This window comes from Candoia aspera, chromosome 1 (assembly GCF_035149785.1).
Source record: "Candoia aspera isolate rCanAsp1 chromosome 1, rCanAsp1.hap2, whole genome shotgun sequence".
In the NCBI taxonomy this organism is placed as follows: domain Eukaryota; kingdom Metazoa; phylum Chordata; class Lepidosauria; order Squamata; family Boidae; genus Candoia; species Candoia aspera.
This window is the reverse complement of record NC_086153.1, coordinates 243,389,518-243,408,050: the sequence shown is the minus strand read 5'-3', so window position 1 is coordinate 243,408,050 and position 18,533 is coordinate 243,389,518. Positions and strand designations below refer to the sequence as shown.

Here is an 18,533-nt window from a genome sequence, read left to right as displayed (position 1 = left end):
AAAGCATGGGTTAGTGTTACAGCTAAACTAATACTAGTTAGTCAGGCAGCCTTTCAGAAGTTTTTGCAATTTGGGTTATGAGTCCGAATACTATACAGGTAGTCCTCTGTTTATGACGGCAATTGGGACTGGATTTGCTGTCGCTAAGCAATGCAGTCGTAAAGTGCGACATCATGTGACCGTGCCACTTAGCAATGGCAGTTCTGGCAGTGCTGGTTGCTGTCTTTAAGCAAGGACCATGCAGATCATTAAGTGAGGACCTCACGTGACTGTGACTTCCAACTTCATGCCCACTTCCCCATTGACTTTGCTTGTGGGAAGCGTGCAGGGAAAATTGGAAATTGCAATCACGTGACCATAGCTTACTGCAACATCATAATCAATGCCTGGATTGTGACCACGGGGACACTGCGATGGCCGGAACTCCAAAGACCGGTCGTAACTACCTGTCATGAGTAAGGATGGCGAGCAGGGGGCTCCCATCCAGACTGTTAAGTGCATGCGTAGCACTGAGGAATTAGGTAGCCATTCAAAGAGACACAGATCGGGACCGCCTTAATCTTTGGGGTTTATATGGCTGGGTTTTTCCCACACTTTTTCAGTTTGTTAGGATTCCTGTTATGTTGTTGTTTATTCGTTTAGTCGCTTCCGACTCTTCGTGACTCCATGGACCAGCCCACGCCAGAGCTTCCTGTCGGTCAACACCCCCAGCTCCCCCAGGGACGAGTCCGTCACCTCTAGAATATCATCCATCCATCTTGCCCTTGGTCGGCCCCTCTTCCTTTTGCCTTCCACTCTCCCCAGCATCAGCATCTTCTCCAGGGTGTCCTGTCTTCTCATTATGTGGCCAAAGTATTTCAGTTTGGCCTTTAATATCATTCCCTCAAGTGAGCAGTCTGGCTTTATTTCCTGGAGGATGGACTGGTTTGATCTTCTTGCAGTCCAAGGCACTCTCAGAATTTTCCTCCAACACCACAGTTCAAAAGCATCGATCTTCCTTCGCTCAGCCTTCCTTCTGGTCCAGCTCTCGCAGCCATATTGTCCTAACTACCAGGGAACACACTGAGACAATGACTTGGTCTCTAATATTTATTACTAGTACTTAACAAGAATCCTAATAAACTGAGGAAGCGTGGGAAAAACCCAGCCATATAAACCCCAAAGGTTAAGGCGGTTCCGATCTGTGTCTCTTTGAATGGCTGAACAGTTCCTCAGTGCTACGCATGCGCTTGACAGTCTGGGTGGGAGCCCCCTGCTCACCATCCTTACTCATGACACATATGTTACTACAGGGAACACCATTGCTTTAACTATGCGGACCTTTGTTGTCAGTGTGATGTCTCTGCTCTTAACTATTTTATCGAGATTGGTCATTGCTCTTCTCCCAAGGATTAAGCGTCTTCTGATTTCCTGACTGCAGTCAGCATCTGCAGTAATCTTTGCACCTAGGAATACAAAGTCTTTCACTGCTTCTACATTTCCCTCTATTTGCCAGTTATCAATCAAGCTGGTTGCCATAATCTTGGTTTTTTTGAGGTTTAGCTGCAAACCAGCTTTTGCACTTTCTTCTTTCACCTTCATCATAAGGCTCCTCAGTTCCTCTTCGCTTTCAGCCATCAAAGTGGTATCATCTGCATATCTGAGATTGTTAATGTTTCTTCCAGAGATTTTAACTCCAGCCTTGGATTCCTCAAGGCCAGCTTGTCGCATGATGTGTTCTGCATACAAGTTGAATAGGTAGGGTGAGAGTATACAGCCCTGCCGTACTCCTTTCCCAATCTTAAACCAGTCCGTTGTTCCGTGGTCTGTTCTTACTGTTGCTACTTGGTCGTTATACAGATTCTTCAGGAGGCATACAAGATGACTTGGTATCCCCATACCACTAAGAGCTTGCCACAATTTGTTATGGTCCACACAGTCAAAGGCTTTAGAATAGTCAATAAAACAGAAATAGATGTTTTTCTGAAACTCCCTGGCTTTTTCCATTATCCAGCAGATATTGGCAATTTGGTCTCTAGTTCCTCTGCCTTTTCTAAACCCAGCTTGTACATCTGGCAATTCTCGCTCCATGAACTGCTGAAGTCTACCTTGCAGGATCTTGAGCATTACCTTACTGGCGTGTGAAATGAGTGCCACTGTTCGATAGTTTGAACATTCTTTAGTGTTTCCCTTTTTTGGTATGGGGATATAAGTTGATTTTTTCCAATCTGATGGCCATTCTTGTGTTTTCCAAATTTGCTGGCATATAGCATGCATTACCTTGACAGCATCATCTTGCAAGATTTTGAACAGTTCAGCTGGGATGCCGTCATCTCCTGCTGCCTTGTTATTAGCAATGCTTCTTAAGGCCCACTCAACCTCACTCTTCAGGATGTCTGGCTCTAGCTCACTGACCACACCGTCAAAGCGATGCCCGATATTGTTATCCTTCCCATACAGGTCTTCTGTATATTCTTGCCACCTTTTCTTGATCTCTTCTGCTTCTGTTAGGTCCTTGCCATCTTTGTTTTTGATCATGCCCATTTTGGCCTGGAATTTACCTCCAATGTTTCTAATTTTCTGGAAGAGGTCTCTTGTCCTTCCTATTCTATTGTCTTCTTCCACTTCCGCGCATTGCTTGTTTAAAAATAATTCCTTATCTCTTCTGGCTAACCTCTGGAATTTTGCATTTAATTGGGCATATCTCCCCCTATCACTGTTGCCTTTTGCTTTCCTTCTTTCTTGGGCTACTTCTAGTGTCTCAGCAGACAGCCATTTTGCCTTCTTGGTTTTCTCTTTCTTTGGGATGTATTTTGTTGCCGCCTCCTGAACAATGCTGCCAACTTCTGTCCAGAGTTCTTCCGGGACCCTATCTACTAAGTCCAGTCCCTTAAATCTATTCTTCACCTCCACTGCATATTCCTTAGGAATATTAGTGAGCTCATATCTAGCTGATCTGTGGGTCTTCCCTAATCTCTTTAGTCTGATCCTAAATTGTGCAAGAAGAAGTTTGTGATCTGAACTACAGTCAGCTCCAGGTCTTGTTTTTACCGACTGTACAGATGTCCGCCACCTTTGGCTGCAAAGGATGTAATCAATCTGATTTCGGTGTTGTCCATCTGGTGAAGTCCATGTATAAAGCCGTCTCTTAGGTTGTTGGAAGAGAGTGTTTGTTATGCAGAGTGAATTGTCTTGGCAAAATTCTATCAGCCTGTGTCCTGCTTCATTTTGTTCTCCCAGGCCATACTTACCTGTAATTCGAGGTGTCATTTGACTGCCCACCTTAGCATTCCAGTCTCCTGTGATGAAAATAACATCTCTTTTAGGCGTGTTGTCCAGTAGGTGCTGCAGATCCTCACAGAACTGCTCTACTTCAGCTTCTTCAGCATTTGTGGTTGGGGCGTATATTTGGATCACTGTGATGTTAGATGGCTTGCCCTGAATTCAAATTGAGATCATTCTGTCGTTTTTTGGATTGTATCCAAGCACTGCTTTAGCCACTTTACTATTAATTATGAAGGCTACTCCATGTCTTCTGTGGTCCTCTTGTCCACAGTAGTAGATCTGGTGGTCATTTGATGTGAAGTGGCCCATTCCAGTCCATTTCAGTTCACTGATGCCCAGAATGTCTATCTTTAATCTTGACATCTCACCAATAACCACATCCAATTTGCCCTGGCTCATAGATCTTACATTCCAGGTTCCAATGGTGTGTTGATCCTTAGAACATCGGATTCGCCGTTCACCACCAGCACCGTTGGCCGCTAGCCGTCCTTTCGGCTTTGAGCTAGCTGCGTCATCACGTCTGGGGCTAGTTGAGCTCATCCTCTGTTCCTCCCCAGTAGCATTTTGACCATCTTCCGACCTGGGGGTCTCATCTTCCGATGGTATACCGACATATCTCTGGTTGTACTGATCCATTTAGTTTTCACGGCAAGAATACTGGGGTGGGTTGCCATTACCTTCCCCAGGGATCGCATTTAGTCTGACCTCTCTGTCATGACCTTCCCGTCTTGGGTGGCCCTTCATGGTTTAGCTCATGGCATCATTGAGGTGTTCAAGCTCCAGCACCACGACAAGGTAACAATCCTTTGCTGAAGTCCTGTTATGTACAAGCAATAAAACATTAGAGACCAGTTCCTTGTCTCAGTGTGTTTCCTGGCAGTTAGGACACTACCACTTGTTCAGTGCCGTCGTAAGTTTGAACAGTCTCTGGACGAGTGGTCGTTAAATGAGGACCACCTGTACCCACTGCTTTGGTAGGGCAGTTATATGCACCGTTGTAGAATGTCATCTCAGTGCTCTATTTTTAATAGGCTTTTGTCATGCTTCCCACCCTTTGCCCCCAAATTTCCCTGTCCTACGCATAGATTATTCTCTGGGGTTCTTCATAAGTCTGATGGTGCAGAGATGCCTCCCCCCCCCCCCACAGAACAATTACTTGGGGAAACCAAAGTAGACAGAAACTCAGTATTTGAGTCACAGGGGTGTTGACTTACCTTTCTAGCTGCTGCTAAAGGTTTTTATCCTTTCACATGAACATAAGCAGAGTAGGTTTAAACAAAGTAAAAGTGCTATTTTGCATAGAAGTTCAATCATGTTTTGGTTTTTACAATAGATTAACCAAACATAATTCTAAAAGCAACATTCTGATAAAACTATATATTACAAATAAAAGTTAGTATTCAGAGGCATCGTAACTATACCACGGTGCATTTCCATATAATATAGTCAGATGGTTGCTTTAATACTAGGTGGAAAATGTCTTTTTTCTCCTGATAAACCTATTAAAACAACACAAGCTCTGTCTTACTATTCTTGGAGTCCATAGACTTGTGTGGTGCCTCCCACAGGCCTCTTTTTCTGTGGAACTGGAATGCCAAAGCAGGCCCATGCCCACCAGGAATATGGAGGAAAGCAAAATGCTAGATTCCAGACCAAAAAGTTGCCCCTTTAAAATATTCCAGTTTTCAAGGGAAGAAGCAGTCTGAGGGAAGCTCTGGATGTCCCTTAAAAATCACCCCCTCACCCCAAAGAGAATAAAGTGTGAAGAGGTTCATCCATTTCAGTGATGTAACAGGGTCACTAGGCATGGTCCATGCAACCTCCAAGCCAAAAACATTGGCCCACTGCTGCATTATATCAACTTGCCTTGCCCAGTATCTTACAGAAATGTTGTACTTTCAAGCTTGCTGTAGAAGAGCTGCAAATGTTTTACCTAACCTAATGTATCTAAGATCTAAACATAGTTAGGTATGTGTGATAGGACTCTCAGTGTCAGCCCTTTGGGGTCTCTCTCTCTCTCTCTCGGTGCCTTCAAGTCAGTGTTGACTCCTGGTGACTGCCTGGACAAGTCCCTGCAGTTTTCTTGGCTGGTTTTTTGGAAATGGTTTGCCATTGCCTCCTTCCTAGGGCTGAGAGGGAGTGACTGGCCCAAGGTCACCCAGCTGGCTTTGTAGCCTAAGGTGGGACTAGAACTCATAGTCTCCTGGTTTCTGGCTTGATGCCTTAACCACTGCAACAAACTGGCTCTCTCTGATGCTAGCAAACAAAATACTGAGAACCATAGAGCATTGCTGGGCAGATCAAAGGCCTATCTAGTCAGACTTCCAGTTTTTCTCAGTGGCCAATTAGATATCTATGAGGACCTCATGTTTCAGCAGGACATGGATATAATAATTTCCTCCATGTTATTCCACAGCAAATGGTATTCAGTACTATCTTTGATCCCAAGGGCAGAATATAGATATTATATAATTTATTCTTCTTTCAAGTAATCTAGGTTGATGACAATCAGTATAATGTAAGGAATGTAATCTCACACTTCAGCTGTGCATTATTTGAAGAAATATTCCTTTTTTTGTGTCCAGTGAATCTTCCACCATTCATTTGTATTGGATTATTCTAGGTACTGGGGTCTGAGAAAGTAAGATAATTTCCTTTCTGTAAATTATCTCCACCCCATCTGTAATTTTACATGCCTCTATTTATGCCACCACATTTTTTCTAAACTAAATAGCCTCAAGTATTTTAACTTTTCCTCATAGGGTTGCTGCAGTTTCTTGAAAATATCAGTTTCCCTCTTTTGCATTCTCCAGCTTTATAGTGTGCTTTTTGAGATTCTGCAGTCAAAACAGTAGCACACAATATTTCAAAAAATGATTGCACAATAGACTTCAATAGGACATTACAGTATTGTCAGTTTTATTTAACCCCTTTTCTGATGAGACTTTACATGGAATTTACCTTTTTCATAGTCGCTTCAGACTAAGTTGATTTTATTGACCTATCCAAGATCTCTTTCTTGATCAGTTCCCACTGATGTACCAAAGAAATTAGCTTTTTGACCGAGTGTGTAACATGTTATACTACATATGTCTACATTCAGTATTTGCCATTTTAATACTTGTTCATCCAGTAGGGAGAAATTCTTTTAGACTAAGCTTCCAGTTCATTTTTATTCAATTGGTACAAGAATCTTTTCATTCAGATGGTTTAAGGTGATGTAAAAAAGATTTTTGTCTTAACCTGTTTTCTTGCTTAGTTTTTATGACAAGAAGGTAGCTGTCCATGAAGCGTTGTGTGATAACATTGATACGCGTACAGTCTTGGAAGAACTGAGATCACTGGTCAGTCAGTGTAATTCCTACATTGCTACAAAGAAGACTGCCCGACAGATGCCAAACAGAATGTTGCTAGAAAATATAAGCATTTATCTTACCCAGATATTCAAGGTATGGGATTTTGAACAAAGCTTTCGAAGTTGGGCATAAATTGTTTTCTAAGGATGCAAGCAGGTGTTAGTGGTTAGTGTTTTCACGATTTGGATTAGAACTTGGAGATTTGTTGTGGTTTAGAAAATAATTGCCAATTACTTATTTAATAGAGTGGGTTTGGGGCTCGAACATCTAAAAAATCTGCTTTCTAGAAATCGATACATGTCTTAAGATCATTAGTACTGCTTATTTGTTTGCTTGCTGAATGTTTATGATGCTCCAACCAAAAACTGACTCAGAGCAATCTATACACTATTAATACAGTAATAAGGTTAGATACGTAAGTAATTAATGTATCAATCCTGACAATCGTCAGGTAATACTACTTCAGGAGCATCATGCCCAGAGGTGCTGTAGAACAGCCAGGTCTTAATCACCTTCTGAAATGCAAGCAAGGATGGAGCCATCCTTATCTCTAGGGATACCATGCTCTAGAGTAGGGAGGCAGCCATGGAGATGCACTCTCATATAGCATCTAGCAATGATACTCCTTAGAGGTCAGGACCTGAATCAAGCCTTCCCTTCCAGTTCTCACCAGATGAACAGAATCTACTCAAAGCAGGTAATCTCAAAAATGACCACGTTCTGAGCCATATAGGACTTTACAGGTAACAACCAACACCGTGAATTGCACCTGGAAGCCTACTGGTAATCAGTGCAGCTCTCAGTAAAAGTATCACATAGGTAAATCAAGTTGAGACTACTACTGAAGTTGCTTCATTCTAGATCAGCTGTAGCTTCTGAGTACTCTTCAAGTGCAGCCTCATGTAGAACAAATTTCAGTAGTCCTGCTGACAGATGATAAAGCCCTCCAATCTGGGAATGTCAATAAAGCCTTTCGATCCAGGAATGGTCACAATTGGTGCACCATATAGAGCTGAGTAAAGGGTCTTCTGGCCATATCTTGCAGCTGCTTTTTGAATAAGAACCATGAATGCAGGAAGACCGTTCAGATTGGAGATGAGCTCTGCACGGGCAGCATGACCCAGTCCAGACGGAATTCAGTTGACTTCTGCACCCACAGCCACTCTGTCTTGCTGGGATAAATCTAAGGCTGTTCCTGCCCTATCCAGGTCCTAACAGGCTCCAGCCACCAGGATAGAGCCACAATTGCAACTCATGTTTGGCCCAGGGTCAACATATACAGCTGGGCATCATCAGGATATTGATGAAACCTAACGCAGTTTTGACAGATGATCTTTCTCATTAGTTTCATGTAGAGATTAAATAGGGAAGAGAGAGTTGAGTGCTGGGGTGCCCCTAATGGAGTGTTGAGAACTTCACCTACTCGCCCCCAGCTGAAACTGCCCACTGAGAAAGGAAGAGAATCATTGCAAAACATTGCTCATATTTCTAACCATCAAAACCAGTCCAGGAGTCCACAATTGATTGTATCAAAGGCAACTGAGAGATCCAGCAGAGTCACACTCCCCTTGCCCTGGTCCTGACAAAAGTAATCAGTGTAGTCTTGGTAGTATGCCCAGGTCTGAAACTCAACACAAAAGAGTTCAGATAATCCAGTTCATCCAGGGCTCCCTGCAACTACAGTTCACCAATAACCTCCAAAAATGGGACATTGCAAACTATCCAGTAGTTAGTACTATAATAGTATATTTGATATAAAATATTTATTTTTCCCATAACAGCCCCATAAGGTAGGTTGAGCTGAAAGAGGGTGACTGGTCCAAAGTTACTCAATGAGCTTCCATGGCTGAGGCTTGATTAGAACCTTGGTCTCCCCAATGTCAGTCCTGTAACTTGACCATACACCGTACTGGCTCTATTGTACAGAATAGCTTTATTAAGTGGTGGCTTCTTGAAGAGTGGGCACGCCATACCTCCTCTCCTCCTCTAACAGTTTTAGTAATTCCAACTCTTCCACAGTCTTTACATGCAGCTCCTCTATCTCCTCTATGTGCAAGTCTGTTCTTCTAATGCCAACTTCCTCAAACTTCTGAGGTTGCACAATCAAATTGGATTGTGGACTAAAATCTTGGAGAAGCTCCTGCTGGAGGAAGGGTACCCAGTCCTTTGCAGCAGCTTTTCTGGGGGAAAGTCTGTAGAGGAGAGGAATAGGTAAAGATAATGCCATCTCATTCCACCAAATAGTTGAGATCTACCTACAGGAACTTTATAATATATGTTGAAACCATGAAGCATGAAACCAGGCAGGATAACTCAAATTGCATTCACATTGTTTTTGGTTGGAGTTTCTAACACTTAAAAACTATTTGCTAGTAAGTGTGAATCTTTATGTTCAGGTTTGTATACATTTCCTTTGCATAGGTCTTTGGTGCAATAGAAAGTGATGAGGGTATCGGTTTCCCAGTTGGAAGAAATGGTCATGCATTAAATGTAAGTGGAAAATATATTTTGCTGATTTCATATCTATTCATGGCTTTCAAAAATATTGGATTATATGTTGAAGCAAGCTTTCATATCTTAGAAACGTAGTAGTATATTTTTATCTTGCCTACACACACATACACACACATATACTGTATGTATATGTATACATATGCATACATACAGTGTGTGTGTGTGTGTGTGTGTGTAAATAAAATAAAATATAACTCAAGGTAGCGAACATACTTAATACTCCTGTCTCCTCTTTTCCCCACAACCTGTGAGGTGGGTTGGGCTGAGAGAGAGTGACTGGCCCAAAGTCTCCCAGCTGGCTTTCATGCCTAAGGCGGGACTAGTACTCACAGTCTCTTGGTCTCTCGGCCAGGACCTTCACCACTACACCAGACTGGTTCTTAATGGTGAAGTAACTCTAGCTGTCTGCCTTATTGAACTGCCAAGCTGCATTTGAATACCTGCAGAGTCTTTGCAAAACACCCCTAATGCATGAGGTTTTCATTGTGTTGGGGAAGACCTTAAATCATGTCATCAAATATCTGTTTTGTAGGAGGGACATAAAACCCCTCTCCAAAACCAGACATATTTAACAGGTACAGAATGCTTCAGTAAAGATTCTGAATAGAGGGGATTCTCCATCTGAATAGAAGGAACTCTTCCTGCCATTTAACAGGAAATAGCAACCGATGGGCACTGAATTTTTTAAATTTTTAAAAGGAAGGAAAATGAAAGACATAATTGGTAGGAGAGAATATGCACGTTGTGTGTGTGTGTGTGTGTGTGTATAAACATATGAACTTATTCATTGAAGTAGCATACTTAAGTTATATAACCTTGGGTAAATTTGTATGTTTTCCCTTTCCATTCTTTAGCCATATATTTTAAAAGTGAGCACACCCATATTAGAAAACAATAATAGAATGATAATAGAAAACAGATGAGATATGATGGTAGAGATATGAAGATTACCGTATCCTGCTCTGTTAAGACTGGCAGAAAATGTTTTCTAACTTATTTAGGAAGATGGTATGTTCTGTTTAAAAGACTGAGCATTTTGTTAATGGCACAGTGATTTTACTAGTTACACTCCATGCAACATGTTAGGTAGCAATAAATAATTTGATCACAGATTAAAATATATGAATTAACCCCCCCTCCCAAAAAAAGACTGAGAATTCTGCACGGTATCTATGCAGAAATTGGCTAGAAATTTTCTAGCAAGAGAAAAGAATCAAATTGTACCAATTGGAATTCTTCGTAATTGTGTACATGTTATAATAATTGCAGTGTAGAGACCAACTTAAACCTATTATAGCCTAGATATAATAATCACAGAAGAAATTAGTGAGCACCAAAATGGTATTTGTCAGTTCATGACAGAACACACATCCTTTGTTCATCAATGTAACATCCAACTAATACTGGTGTTGTGGAATAGTGGAATTCATTCATAGAGAGAGAGAGAGAGTTCTGTATAAAACTATTTTTATATAAAATGTTGCTGTTTGGGACTGGTTAGAGGAGGATAAAAAGGAAACTGCCCTGTAGCGGAGTCACGACAAGGCCAGCTTCACTTCACGTAAGAACTTTGCTCAAATAAACAATTTTATTCCAAGTACTTACAGACACAAGCGAGCTGTACTAGTTTAGTCAGAATATGGCAATTTTGCAGATTTATTTATTTATTTATATGTCAAATTTAGTCACCGCCCATCTCACTCAGACACTTTCTTTGGAGATACCCGGGGGCATTCTGACATCACACATGGACATCCAGCTTTCTCCATTCCCCACGAACATAGGATGTCAGGTGCTACCAACAGATGAGACCCATTGCTTGAAATGGGGGAGGGATTGTTTCTCTTGTGGTTTGCTCTGTCATATACATTCTGTCCTTTCCAAACAATGTAATATTTAAAATATTTTTCTCTGCATCAGAACGCTCATGCCCGAGTGCCTTGCATCATGTCATCTATCTGCGTTATAAGATTCAGGTCTGATGAGGGCCACTTTGCTATCCTATTCAGATAATGGTTTCAGAAATCCATCTAGTTTGGAAGAAAATGGGTAAAAGTAGTTGAGGAAGAAAATGGTGTTTAAGAGCCTTTTTTTTCCACTGCAGCTTGAATCTACAGTAATGCCATATCTCCAAGTTTTGTCTGAGTTCAGAGAAGGTGTAAGGCAAATTGCCAGGGGGAAAAAAGGTGAGATTTTTCTTGTTATAAATGGACATCTGTACAAAAAGTGTGCCACTCTTAAAAAAGGGGATCCTTTCTTTGTTGCCACACACAACTAACCATTCATTCATTCACTCACTCACTCAAAATGTGCATGTAGGCCAGAGCCCATTCAACCGCAGGGTGTGCGTGTTTCAGAAGTTACACTCTGCATTTACGTGCAGGCTTACTTATTTCTGTTTGCTATTAGAAATAATTCTCCATTTTTATTGCACTGTGGTGACTTTGCTGGTGGCTGTGTGAAATTTTATTCATACAGGAAGAAAGGAGATGCACTGTGTTTCCTCACTCCTTGGCTATATTTGTAGGGTTGCTGTTTCTGTCATCTGCTGCACACAGCATATTTTTATGGCTGAGACACAATTATCAAGGGAAAGAATCTTAACTAATATGTGTCATTACATGCCATAAAACTCTGAGCTGAAAGGATGTGACTGAGAAAGAAAGTTCCTCAGCTTCTAGGCATTGTACAGCTTAATCATTTGCATGTGGGTAACCTTGTTTTGAGATATTAGTGTTGTAACAAAGGACTCATTCATGCAATGCTAATCTCTCTTGTTTTTAGACCAGAAGAGTTTTAACTGGGATATTAATATGATATGCAAATAAAAGTTCATTGCACAAGAACCGATACTGGAAACTCTGAGAGGAACAGTAGCTGTTCTTAGCAAAGAATTGATTTGCTTTTTGAATGTTTAGTTGATAACCAAGATGAAAGAAAATACCCCAAATAAAGTTTAGTATCAGAACAATGAGAAGCAATTAAAGAAGAACTAAACCTTGTGAAATATCAGTGTGGTACAACTTCTTTGGAGATAACAAACTTCAATTTGCCAGTTTGCTCCTGCACCCTTTGTTTATGTGAGCAAAAGTGACTACTAATTATGTATCTCTAAAAGGGCACAGAACGTTTTATCATGGTTTAGTGGCTTTTGGTGCAGTTTTAAACCTATTTAGTAGTACAAATTTCCCTGGAAACTGAAAGACCTTATGCCCTAGGGAATCTATTTAAGATTGCAATCTTAGTCAGTTTCACTGGAATAATTGAAGTTTATTTATGCTGGGGGCTAGACTGTGTAATTGTATGGATGTTTCCAAATTCAGTCTTCTTTGAATCTTCATTTCTGGCTCTTGAAATGCAGGGTTAAGTATGGTTCTTGGACTGAGATCTGAGAAAATGCTGCACAAAGCTACAAAAACTAATATGTAATAAGGCATCTCCTATAGAATTTCAGTCATTCCATTTCTCAAATGCATAGTGTATGTTGTTTCCTCAGATGCTTATCCCTTTAAAACAAATAGAGAAAAATTTAGGGAGATCATACCCTGAAGAAAGACAGCAGCCTTATTGCCCACAGAAATATTAAGAAAAGGTCTTCAACTTGATATATGTCCAGATGACCAAAGAAAACATTTTACTTAAGTTTCAACATTTTCATTGTGCTTGTAGTGCTTGAAGTTCTGAAGCTTTGTGATTCTCTTCGAGATGATATCCTTCCAGAGCATGGAGTTCGGTTTGAAGATCATGAAGGTAAAGAAGTACCTGAGCCCTGTCTTGGCTTCTCTTCTCAGTTGCTAACATGGAACACTACAGTGGCAATCTTCCTTGATTCCAGACAGCTTATATAGATGATAGGCTGTATAGACCATAGTAGCGACATATATAAAAGTACTTAAAATGTCCTTTTTATTCTCCCCTAGGACTTCCAACTGTGGTCAAGCTGGTAGACAGAGGCACCTTGCTAAAAGAAAGAGAAGAAAAGGAAAAGGTCCTACGTTTCTATTCTTCAAATTATTTTTTCTATATATCTAATTTTATTTGGGACAATCCAGCACTTATGCATGGGCTAGGAACAGAAATATAGTCATGTGCCCCTGCCCTTGTTTATCTGTGAGCGCAAATTTTGCTATTTGGGGGCTCATCCACACATCCTATTTGCTGCAGCGAGAAGATGCCCTGTTAACCATTTGTAGAGGCTATGCCCTCATATCATCCCCATTTCATTGCTAGTATGCTGTTGAGGGACCCTGAAGTTGGCTTTGGGAGTTCCAGTGTGAAAGTATTTTACCTCTTACCCTGACACAAAATTTCCCAAGCAGACAATCTAGAGCACATGAAAGAAGAGCCATGGGATAGTGCAGTCAGGCTGAGCAACCTGTTCAGCCTTGGTTGGGCTATTCATTCTCTAGGCATTGTGCTTCCATTACCATTTTGTCTGTGGCTGTGAGAGAGACCAGACATCTCAACTGTGCACCCTATTTTTTCTTCTTTGGGGTGATGGGAGTTCTTTGGATATGGGGATATAGACCTGAATGGGGTCTTCCATGAGATTGATTTCCCACCAGCAAACAAAAATAAACCAAAAAGTATTTCCTCCTTAAAAGGCTCTGGAGGACTCATGTGGTAGTCCCCATTTCCAGGAGGTAGGAGAATGATACTCTTGCCACTTGGACTTTTCCCAGTCCCAGCTCACATTTAAAGGACTGTAACCCAACAAAGTCAAACAGAAAAGTATTTTAATTTAGTTCTTCTGATCATTCAGGCAGACTATTTTGAGGCAAGGGAATTGTCTGATTAAGAACATGAATCTACTATCCCTGTGACGGAACTATAGTTCTTCTATCTAGAGGACATCTACATTCCTGCAGTTTGGAATTTTGATTTTTGATTCTAATTTTTGAAGTAATCCAGATGGCCTCTAGATGGCAGCATCCATGAAAATGTTTCATAGGACTATTGCACACCATCATTTTATGTTGTATCTCTGGCTTTCATTGTTTTATTTTTTGCCACAAAAAGAGTACTGTATCAATCTTATGTTGGTTCATACATCTATAATCCTATGATGAAAACTTTAAAAACATGATTGGACAAAGCACCTGGAGTGTACAAAGATTGCCCCACCACACATTCTGCATAGTCATTGGCTGTAGCTTTTTCCACTGTTAGTGATGTTGGGTGGGCAGGTGGAAAGCATTGCAAAGTGACTATGTGGATGAGCCCTTGGACTTTCCAGAAATCAATTTTATTGGAAGGACTTCCCTAATTTTCTGATAAGTACACAGGTGACTGCATTCTTCTCCTTTTTAAAGGACTGTGTGTTTCACATTTCCATTCAAACATTTAATTTCTGAATTAAAAAAAATATTGCAGAATTCTCTTGGGTTATATAAGGGGCATATTATGGAAAAAAATATTTTGACAAGTAAATTACAGTTTTTTGTAGATGCTAGTAAATATAAATGTATTTCCCACTATCACTGTATGTCCATGAGTGGAAAATTGTTGGCCACTGAGGTACTGGTGAACTCCCAGCATGCATCACAGTATGCCAGGCTAGCTAAGGGCTTCTAGGACTTGTAATCAGCAACATCCAACACAGTCACTAAATTTCCTACCCTCCACTGTACATTTTCTTATGCCAGTGCATATATAACTATGTCTTCTGGTATGACTCATAACTTTACTAGTATTTCATTAACATGAATATAAAACCTCTGTTATGGTTCACATCCCATACAGAAAATTATTATACTCATGGATAGTACATGACGTTCCAAAAATAATTTGCTCTGAACAGAATTATAATATTGTTTATCTTTCAGATTAAATCAGTATATGCATAAACTAATACATGAATTGTGTTGACTATTAGCAACCACATAGATAGAGGTTCTCTGGGATGATCTGTCCCAATTTGGCCCTTCAGGTCTTCCAATAGTGCACCTATCCCTGCTGTAATTGAGTCAGTCCACCTTGTTGCTGATTATCCTCTTCTTCTCTTTCCTTCCATCATTTGCAGCATTAAAGCCTTCTCAAGGAAGCTACATCCTTACATAATGTGTCCAAAATATTATTACTTAAGTCTGGTCATTTATGCCTAATGAGAACTCTGGCTTGATTTGTTCTATGATCTGTTTGTTGGTTTTCTTGATATTCTCAAGAAAGTCTTCTCCAACACCAAAATCCAAAAGCATCAATAATCTTTCTGTCCTGCTTCTTCAAAGTCCTTGCTTCCATAAAATGTCACAAGGAAAACCATTGCCTGCACAATTCTGAACTGTGTAGGTATAGACACATCAGGGCATCTGAATTCCAGTTTCCAAGGCCTTCATTGATATCCTACCAAGTGCTGGTCTGCAGTGTATTTCTTGAGAGCTGGTTCCTTTACTATTGATAATCAATCCTAAAAGGCAAAAACCATCTACAACTTCAGAATTTCCATTATTGGTTCTAAGGCTGGTTGCTGTACCTGTTATCATTAGTTTATATTTAATCTTAGTTCTATTTTTTCATTGTGTTCTTGACTTTCATTATTAGAGCCTGCAGATCATTTGCATTTTCAACTGTCAGAGTAGTGTCATCAACGTAGCACAGGTTATTGACGTTTCTTCCTCCAGTGTTAAAAGCACACTCCTCTTTTTCCAATCCAGCTTCCCTCAATATATATTCAACCTACAGGGTGAATAAATAAGGAGTATACAGCCTTTTCTTTGTTAAGTTCTTTCCTGAGATCTTTGTCTTTCTTGGTATTGGCTTCTCTTTTCTTCTTGGCAATTATACTGTTTGTTCTGACATCCAGTTGGCTTTCTTCTGTTTCTTGATGTCTGAAATCTCTTCACATTCATCATTAGCAACTTCTCTGATTTCATTCCACAGTTCCTCTAGTTCCCTATCAGCAAGGTTCAGGACTTCAAAGCAATTCCTGATGTTCTCCTTGAAAATGGTGGGTATATGCATAAAATGAAATAATGGAAACTGGTTGACTTTGCTCTTCTACCTTAGCCTGACTTGGATCTTGCATATGAGCAGTTCATGATCTGTTGCACACTCAGCCCCTGGCCATGTCTTTGCTGTTATAACTGAGCTCTTCCACCTTGTTGTTTTAATAATACTGATTTCTGTGTACTCCACCTGGTGATGTCCATGTATATAAGCATCATTGAAGACTGTGTTATAAGTGAAGAAATCATTGGATTGGCAGAAACTGTTTAGTCCTCCTCCTGCTTCATTTCTGTATCCTGTATAAGTCCAACTATGTTTTCTTGCTTAGTATTTCCAACTTTGGCATTCCAGTCTCCAACCACAAGCAGCTCATCTTGCTTGCACATTCTCTAAATTTTAGGTTGAACTTGACAATAAAAGTTGTCAATCTCCTCTTCTAAATCAGTGTTTGGAGCATTAATTTGGATAATCATCATATTAAAGGGTTGTCTGCAAAGTTTAATTGGTATTATACAGTCACTGACTGCATTGTGCCCAAATACTGTCTTTGCTATACATTTCCTGACTATGAAAACACCATTCCTTATTTTTCATGTCCTGCATAGTAAACAGTGTGATCTTCTGACCAAAGGTGTCCACTTCCAGTCCATTTTAATTCACTGATGTCTAAGAAGTCAATGTGTAGTCAATTCATTTAATCTTTCACTGTGTTGAGCTTTCCCATGTTCATGCTTCTTCCATTCCATGTTCCCATTGTAATTCTATCTTTGCAGTTTCAAATTTGCAGTTTCCTTCCTGCCAACTAGACATCCCACATCATAAACACCATTGGTACTCCAAAAGATCCTCAACATTTCCTCTGTTGCATATTGAGTGTCATCTTACCTGAGGGGCCCACCATCTAACAGTATATTGTCAGTCATTTTTTCTTGAAAAAATACAGGAGTGGTTTACCATTGCCTTCTCCTATGTGGTATGAAATTCTGCCTTTGCTGTTGTCACTAGAATGATCATTCACCTCCAACATTTTCCTGTATTAGTGCTGCACCAGTATAGATGCCTGCCTGCTTTAGCTGAGCAGATAAAATGACCTTCATGAATATACACCCTGCTGTGATGATGCAGCATAGCAGGACTTGAAGCAGGAGGCAGGGGGAATATATGCATACAGTGATTTTAATACTGAATTTCTAAAATAGTAATCACATTCTTTAACACGATTTTCCATAGATTGAAGAAGAGAAAAAGAAGAAGAAAGAAGAAGCAGCTAAGAAGAAACAAGAACAGGAGGTAAATAACCTGTATCATGAACTGAATGGTAGGCAGCGATATCACTATAGTCACTATAGATTTTGAAGATGGTTTTGTTGTCAGTGTCCAAGTCATTCTAAAGTGTAAAGGCTTTTGTCTTTTTCCATTCCATTTTTGTGATATTAATATGAACATCTATTTCTGTCAGAAGTTTCTGAAGTGTTGATAGAAGTTTATTTTCAGCCAAAGGTTTGGTATGTTTATTAGAACATGAGCAACAGAAAATGTTATGGAAATAGTAATTCTTAGTAATAATTTATTCCAGAGTTATAATCTATACTTTATTTTACAGGCAGCAAAACTTGTGAAAATGAAAATTTCACCTGGAGATATGTTTAAATCTGAGCATGACAAGTATTCCAAATTTGATGAAAATGTAAGAATACTGTGACTTTAAAAAACACACAAACACCTTATTCAGGATTCAGGGATGAGAGCAAAACTACTGGTATAAATACTTTAATAAAAATCATGCTATAATAATCCTCATGATTATTCCAAATCTTTAAAGTGTTCAACAAATGTAATCTAGTTGTAATTCTTATAATACAGCAACTTTGTAAGATAACCGCAGCATTATTATCCACCATATACAGATGAGAAGACAATGGTTTGCTCAATATCATCTCAATGATAATTTCATTCATTTAAGAATATGAAACTGAACTTTTTCACTCAATTATCCATTCTGAACTTGAGGGGGATATGTTTTTTGTTTTGAGTTCAGAATCTGTTATACAGATAATTGTTATTAGATAAACCAAGGCCTCTTTTTCTCTAATTTTCCTATTGATGAAAACTAAAAATAATGAAAAGGGCTAACTCTGGAATGAAATAGTCAAGATATTAAATTAATATTTTCTAGGGGCTTCCAACCCATGATGTAGAAGGCAAAGAAATCAGCAAAGGACAGATGAAGAAATTAAAGAAAATGTATGAAGCACAAGAAAAATTGTACAAGGAATTTCTTCAGATGAATCAAAATGGAATTGCAAACTGAAAATAAAACTTGGACACTATTTTTCCTAAAGAAATGCAAGAGTTGATAACATCAAAGGAAGTAAAAGTTCTTTCTGCACTTGCCATAGTGTGCTGACATATATAATCTAGTTTCAAATGTCAATAAAACTTTTGTTACTTTAA

The 18,533-nt window shown here is 39.7% G+C and overlaps 1 protein-coding gene across 3 annotated transcripts in view; it reads left to right on the top strand.

The window, feature by feature from the left end:
• The window catches only part of CARS1 (cysteinyl-tRNA synthetase 1), a 46,139-nt gene extending 27,606 nt beyond the window's left edge, over positions 1-18,533 (top strand). For all 3 annotated transcript variants that reach the window (XM_063289362.1, XM_063289361.1, XM_063289363.1), the window contains 8 exons: positions 6,524-6,713; positions 9,042-9,110; positions 11,239-11,320; positions 12,804-12,884; positions 13,055-13,122; positions 17,310-17,369; positions 17,683-17,766; positions 18,256-18,533. In XM_063289362.1, coding sequence (XP_063145432.1) covers positions 6,524-6,713; positions 9,042-9,110; positions 11,239-11,320; positions 12,804-12,884; positions 13,055-13,122; positions 17,310-17,369; positions 17,683-17,766; positions 18,256-18,390 — 769 coding nt within the window. In that variant the 3' untranslated portion in view covers positions 18,391-18,533. The remainder of the gene's footprint in view (positions 1-6,523; positions 6,714-9,041; positions 9,111-11,238; positions 11,321-12,803; positions 12,885-13,054; positions 13,123-17,309; positions 17,370-17,682; positions 17,767-18,255) is intronic.